This window comes from Engraulis encrasicolus, chromosome 24 (assembly GCF_034702125.1).
Source record: "Engraulis encrasicolus isolate BLACKSEA-1 chromosome 24, IST_EnEncr_1.0, whole genome shotgun sequence".
Classification (NCBI taxonomy): domain Eukaryota; kingdom Metazoa; phylum Chordata; class Actinopteri; order Clupeiformes; family Engraulidae; genus Engraulis; species Engraulis encrasicolus.
Window position 1 is genome coordinate 40,315,423 of NC_085880.1, and position 6,831 is coordinate 40,322,253.

General features: G+C 45.7%; 1 protein-coding gene across 1 annotated transcript; it reads left to right on the forward strand.

The window, feature by feature from the left end:
* Window positions 1–1,028: 1,028 nt before the first annotated feature.
* On the forward strand, window positions 1,029–2,566 carry calhm3 (calcium homeostasis modulator 3). The gene is made up of 3 exons (XM_063192067.1): window positions 1,029–1,315; window positions 1,507–1,762; window positions 2,099–2,566. Exons 1-3 carry the CDS (start codon window positions 1,029–1,031, stop codon window positions 2,564–2,566), a joined length of 1,011 nt encoding a protein of 336 aa, XP_063048137.1.
* Window positions 2,567–6,831: the final 4,265 nt, after the last annotated feature.

The following is a 6,831-nucleotide window of genomic DNA, read 5'->3' on the forward strand; positions in this document are numbered from 1 at the left end:
TAGGGAGCCGTTTGGGAGTCGAAAGAAGCCGAGGCCTTATCCCCAGACTCATCCCCCACTTTCCACCAATCTGGTGAGTAGGCCAATTATGGTACAGGTGTGTTGTGTGTTACTGCACCTCTATTTAAATGCCAAGACAGGTGGTGACTGGGAGGCCAGAGAGAGAGTTGCCGAGCAGGAGCAGGCAGGCTGATCGAGCTCGGCAGAGGGGGAAGCCACAGCGGCAGGGGATGGACGAAGACTGGACATTGCGGGTTGATTGACTTTGTCTGCGTCCATGAAGAGGCTACGGAGAATAAATAGCGAATAAATGTGAAACCATATCCTTATGTCTGTGATCATTCCTCTGTCTGCCACATTCTTGTTCATCAATGGTGTTGCCTGGTCACGGGCAAAGGTTAACCCAAAACTAGTAAAAAAAAATACTTTACACCTTGACACATAGGCCTACATTTCTAGATGTTTTGATGGGTTGACAATGAATTTGAAGCACAGTATACACAGACCTCACAAAATATAGTCTGATTTTAGATCTCCATATGAGAACCTCCTCAAATCATCACTCTTTGACATAGTGTGATGGTTGTGTGTGGCTTTGAATTATGCATTGCACACTGTGTAGGCTAGGGAAGGCTCCAAGTACAGGATTTTAAAACGTTTAAATCAGAGAGAATTTTGTGCTGTCCCTAACCATAACCAGAGGGGGGGGGGGGGGTGAAAGTGACCACCAAGTAATTTGTTTGTTTATTGATGATAACACTGTCAAAGTACACACCCCAAAATCTCTTATCCAGTCTCCTCAACTCGAGGGCGCGGTCGGTTGGATTCCACAGGTGCGCACACTGACGCAGCTGTCAGACGGGCAGACGACGCTTTGAAGACAGAGGGAATTTAGAGAGCCAAAAAAGCAATTCGTGATTTAGCCGTTTTTATTTGTTAACAGAAGCATAAAGCTGACACGTTGTTGTCTTACTCTGCATTTGAAGTGTTTTGTTCGCCTCTTTACAGAAAACAGAATCTCGTGCGTCATGGAGCGATTGAAGTTAGTGCTGCAATATTTCCAATCCAACTCCGAGTCCATATCCAACGGAATATGCGTTATTTTGGCACTCATCAGTGTGAAGCTGTACACAAGCTTTGATTTCAATTGTCCGTGCATTCCTCAGTATAACAAGATGTACGGTCTGGGGGTAATGTTTGTGCCGCCGATCATATTGTTTTTTCTGGGAGTGCTTGTTAACCGACACACGGGCGTAATGATGGAGGAATGGTTGAGACCCATTGGAAAGAGGACCAAAAATCCAGCTGTGATAAAGTAAGTAGTGGTTTTTTTTTTCACATCCGGAGTCAACTAGTTACAGACGGCTTGACTTTACGCGTTGTGTAGGCCTACTGTAATACAACGCATTGTACAACGCACATTGTTTTTACGCACAACGTATTTTTTTTAATCAAGCATCCATCATTATGAATAAAAAGTGCCAACTTTGTTTCTATCACTGTCAGACACTTGTTCTCAGCTATGATCCAGAGGAGTATGCTGGCTCCAATGGTTTGGATCCTGATGACACTTCTGGATGGCAAGTGCTTTGTGTGCGCGTTCAGCATGAACGTAGATTCCAAGTACTTCAGCGGCATTCCAAATAACACTGGACTGGAGATGGTCAGGATTCTGGCCAAGGTGCCCTGCAAGGAGGACGCGATCTTCAAGAATACCACCTTTCGCAAGGCCGTGTCGCGTTATGTGCGTTGCTACTCTCAGGTGAGTTATGGCTCCACAACTTTAGTCACAGTATAGCCTGTAAATTAGTAGTGAGTGACACTGTTCGTTCGCACTGGTAGTTAGTCACAGCAGAGAGAGAGAGAGAGAGAGAGAGAGAGAGAGAGAGAGAGAGAGAGAGAGAGAGAGAGAGAGAGAGAGAGAGAGAGAGTGTGTGTGTGTGTGTGTGTGTGTGTGAGAGAGAGAGAGAGAGAGAGAGAGAGAGAGAGAGAGAGAGAGAGAGAGAGAGAGAGAGAGAGAGTTTGTTAATCAAACTGCTGGATTGACATTTGTCCTAATGTTTTCAACTGTGTTCTCTTGTGCCGAAACATCTCCAAGGCCATTGGCTGGACCATTTTGCTGCTTCTCATCCTGGTGGGAGCCGTGGGCCGCATCACCAAGCCCTGCTTCAACCACGCGGCCTTCCTGCAGACGCGCTACTGGAGCAACTACCTCGACATGGAGCAGAAGCTCTTCGACGAGACCTGCGTCCTGCACGCGCGCGACTTCGCGCGAAAGTGCGTCACGCAGTTCTTCGAGGGCATGCGCGACGACTCCGTGCTGCGCTTGCCGCTGGCCCGCGCCCTGATCACGCGCCCCCGTCGCAGAGGCGAGGACAACATGATGGAGGAGTATCACGGAGAGGAGCGTCTCCACGGCATCACGCGCCAGCAGCAGGTGGATCACCTGTTAGACGCCTGGTTCCAGTGTAAGCCCGAGCTGGACGTCACCAAGATGGCGTACAGACCCAGGGCCCTCATCACCTGGGAGGATGACTGTGGCCGGGCTGTGTTCTCTGACGTTTAGGCTAACACTCATGTACGGCTTATAGAGTTGATGCTCTAGTCCAGAGTGCGCTCTCTAGAGTGTTTTAATCAGCAGGGCAGGCCGCATTGAGCATTGATAGATAGGTACTTTTGTGTGGTGCTGCACATAGTCAAATATAGGCCTACTGTATAAAAAAAGCCTTACCGTGTTACTATGTCAATCATTTCCAGCTTTTGTAAATACACAATTAACCAGTAATTTATTACACTTGACATGACAATATAATATACAATATAGCACAGAAGATGGCGAATTGCCTTCACCTGCTAGAGGGCCCCTGATTGGCCAAAAGTCAAAACTTGCAGAATTGTGACAAGAGGCAATATTGAAAAAAAATGAATCTGCAATTTTGAGTACCGTTTTAAAACTTGTTAATACTCCTCTCCGCACAGCTGTCAGACATAGGCCTATTATCCTTCAGACATAGGCCTAATATCCTTCAGACATAGGCCTATTATCCTTCAGACATAGGCCTATTATCCTGAATTCCTATGTTGTATTTACAACACTATGTCTATGTAATTTCGTCATGAAATTTGCTTTCCAGGGAGGCCCACAGCATCATGTAGTAGCCTAGCCTATAGGGGCCCCAGGCCAGGCCAGGCCATGTTAATCCGGCCCTGCTGGTGTGGTGGGTGACTGCACGGCACCTGGCTAGTCCTGCTGCATGTCCACATTTGCATGGGTGGACTCTGCATCCCATGGCTTTGGGGAGAGATGCAAACACACAGGGAGTGTCTCTCTACTCTAACCCTCTGCAAACAAGCAGATCAAAAGCTATCGTGACTCCTTGACCTGAGATTCTTTGGGCAGAGAGAGTTTTCACAGGGAGAATAAGCTGATGTGCTTTTTTCAAAACAATAGGTCTAAACAATAGGAATTAAAGACTGACGACGGACTTGGTAATGTACTTTGATGTCTCTCACCCTGTACAACAAGTGCATGTACAATGTAAATAAAATAGATACGCTTTTGTTCAGGAATGCTTGGCAGTACAGAGTAGGGCCAACTCCTGTGATATGATGAAACATTTACACTAAATTGTGCAACATTGCTACAGATGTTGTAGATTACATTTCTGACCCCTGCAATAAGATATTTAAACTGCAAGGGGTTAACACTTAAAATTAGACAAAGATGTCTGAAGTTGCATAATAAATAAATGAATGGTGTGCAAAAGTGCAAAGTTTGTTGTTTTATAAGTTAAAATCTAGTGTGGCTATTGTGGTTGTTGCTGTAAAAGGGAGTCTGTGGGCTTGACCTATCCACCCGCTGTGTGTTTGTTTTTACCAGTATATCTCCTCCAGTAACTTCCTCTGGCCTCTGACTTAGATGGGGGCAGCCATGGCCTAATGCAGTGATTCCCAACCTTTTGTGTCTCATGTACCCCCCAAACCATTTCATTGTACCATGAGTACCCCCTAACTCATATTTTACATTGCTTTTTCTATTCCAGTGTGACTTTACTCTAGCCTGGCCGCACCAAAAACCCATACAGCAAAGCTGTGCCCCCGGGAGCAAGTTCATTTTGCGGCCAATAGGGGCGTCTAGATTTCTAGGCTAACTTTGCTCCATGCATTTGTTCAAATTACATTTTCCCACGTACCCCCTGCAGTCTGCTTGCGTACCTCTAGTGGTACACGTACCCCTGGTTGGGAAACACTTAGATCAGAGGGTTGCAGGTTTGAATCCCTTCTTACCTCACTTTATGGCTGAGGTGCCCTTGAGCAAGGCACCTAACCACACACTGCTCCAGGCACTATAACCAATACCATATACTGCATGTCGCTTTGGATAAAAGCGTCAGCTAAGTATAATGTACATGTAATGTAATGTCAGCAAGGATGTTTTAGACCAGGGGTTTCCATTGACATTTTCACAAATGTCTGTGGCCTATCTCTGACCCAAAAAGCAATAAAACTCAACAGCAACACACACACACACATATATTAAGATATTTTTAGAAAATGATTTCAAGGCCCACTTGGAATACATTGGGCCCTGGCCCACACTTTGAAAACCACTGATCTAGCAAAGGTGAGGGGCCCAAGGGCGGAAGGATGTTGTAGAAGTGGGTGGGCATGTAGTGCTACTTCCTCCATCCTTCCTCAATTCCTTCTTTTTTCTTTTTTAATATTTGGGATTTTTTTGCCTTTATTGTGACAGGACATTTACAGAGGGACAGGAAATTAGTGGGGAGAGAGACGGGGAAGGTTTTGGCAAATGACCCGGGTCGGAATCGAACCCGCGTTGCTGGCGTAGTAACCCAGTGCCCTACCGGTAGGCCACGGCAGGGCCAATTCCTTCTTTTTTCTATGGGAGGAAAACGGAGGCACAAGTGCAGAGGAAGCAACTGAGGAAAGACATTGAGAAGGAGCTCCTGTATGTAAGTCAGTGGTTCTCAACCTATTTTGTATAAACACCCCCTGAGCCTCATCATAAGCCTGTCAACGCCCTCCCTTAATATTAAAAAATAAAATAGACTAATGCTCCCCAATAGCAACTTAGCACCGCCCCCTCTCTTCTGTATCCTTCTCAATGCCCACCTAGGGCTCCCCAATGTAGAGCCTGATTGAAAACACTAGTGTAAGTGAAGACACAAAAGGGCTTAAAGTGCTCAGGAGACTGCGCAAACAATGTTTCTCAGGTGTTCATCTGTACCGCGTGAAGTGTAAGTCCAAAAAAGGAGGAAAAAGCAGAGCCTTGATGACGGCCAATATGGCCGCAACGCATAGGCCAATGAGTTTTCAAACAGTAGGCTATAGCGACGTTATATTAAAGGCTTTTATATTTTTTCTCAAATCTCAGAGTGCCTCTGCTCTTTCCTCCTTTTTGGATTAGTGTAAGTGAAGTTGTCATCAGAGCCGTATATAGAGAGCTCTGGTTGTCATGCTCTCTTATCGCCCTCTAGTGGGCCTCATAAAGAATTCTATTCTGAGAAGCTGGAGAATTTAGTCCAAACATTCTAGTGATGCCATTTCAGCACTCCAAGGGCAGCCCATTCATTCCACACTGCAGAGACGAGCTTTGCACACCATCTGTTTGGCCAGAGCATGATTATCACATATCGGGCCGCAATCATTATGTCGATTAGCTTTTGATGAAAAAAACCCCTGATAATCTTTTTTAAAAAAACTGAAAGAATCCATTTGTGATCAATGGGGATGAAAGATTTACAAGCTGCGGTCTGAGTTTCTATGATCATTTAACTACTATAACAACCACATGATAAAATGACAGAATCAAAAATTACATTTCATTCAGTCCTCCTTTTCATATGGCATGTTGGAATTACACAAATGTTAACATTTTAAGGACTGAATAATTAAGGCAATAATTAGACCCAGGGCTCTAAATTAACACCAGCCAACCTGCCAAATGCTGGTAAAAATTTCATTCAGTTTGGCTGGTAGAAAAGAAAAGTTACTAGCTACTTTTACCCATAAGTGAGTGTGTTTGGCTAGTAAGATTAACAGCCATTTTAGCCAGTGATGAAAAAAGTTAATTTAGAGCCCTGATTAGACCTAACAAAAGTAGTTGCAATGACTAGTATATTGGTAGCATATGTCTTACTCCAAACCAGGGAGCATGTTTATGAGTGAGCAGTGGTGTCGTTCAGGGGGGTAAAGCATGACTGAGTCACCAGGGCCCCATGTGTGTAGGGGGCCCACACACAGTGCAATTTAGGAAGATATATGCAGGGCTGGACTGGGGGAGAAATAGTGCCCAGGCACTTTTTGCTTAAAGCCCCCATAATTAGTGCAGAACTGATTCACTGATTCATGAAAATAGGGTGCAGGGCCCACGAGGGTGCAGGGCCCACCTGGAAATGCCCGCAATGCCAGATGGCCAGTCCAGCCCTGGATATATGTCCGGGGGTGGGGGGTGGGGGGGTCCATTGGAGGTGATTGTACATAGGGCCCAAAATTTGCTGCTACGCCCCTGTGAGTGAGGTCTGTTCTGTTGGTGCTGTATGGTCTCTTGTGATTCATTGCAAAGGCATTTGGGGGCAGAAAAGCAGTAAGAGAGGAGGACCCAGAGAGCGGCCAGACAGACTTGTGAAAACACAACCACTTCTCTCTTCTTTATGTCTCCACAGCTCAGCGTAACCAAGTGGTTTAAAGCTCACAGGAAACCCCTTTGGCTGGAGACATTATCTGGAGGGACATTGTTTGTGCGTTTTGGGCATGGGGTGGGGGGTGCAAGCATGTCGTGGCACACACACCCCATATGTTTCCACTTAA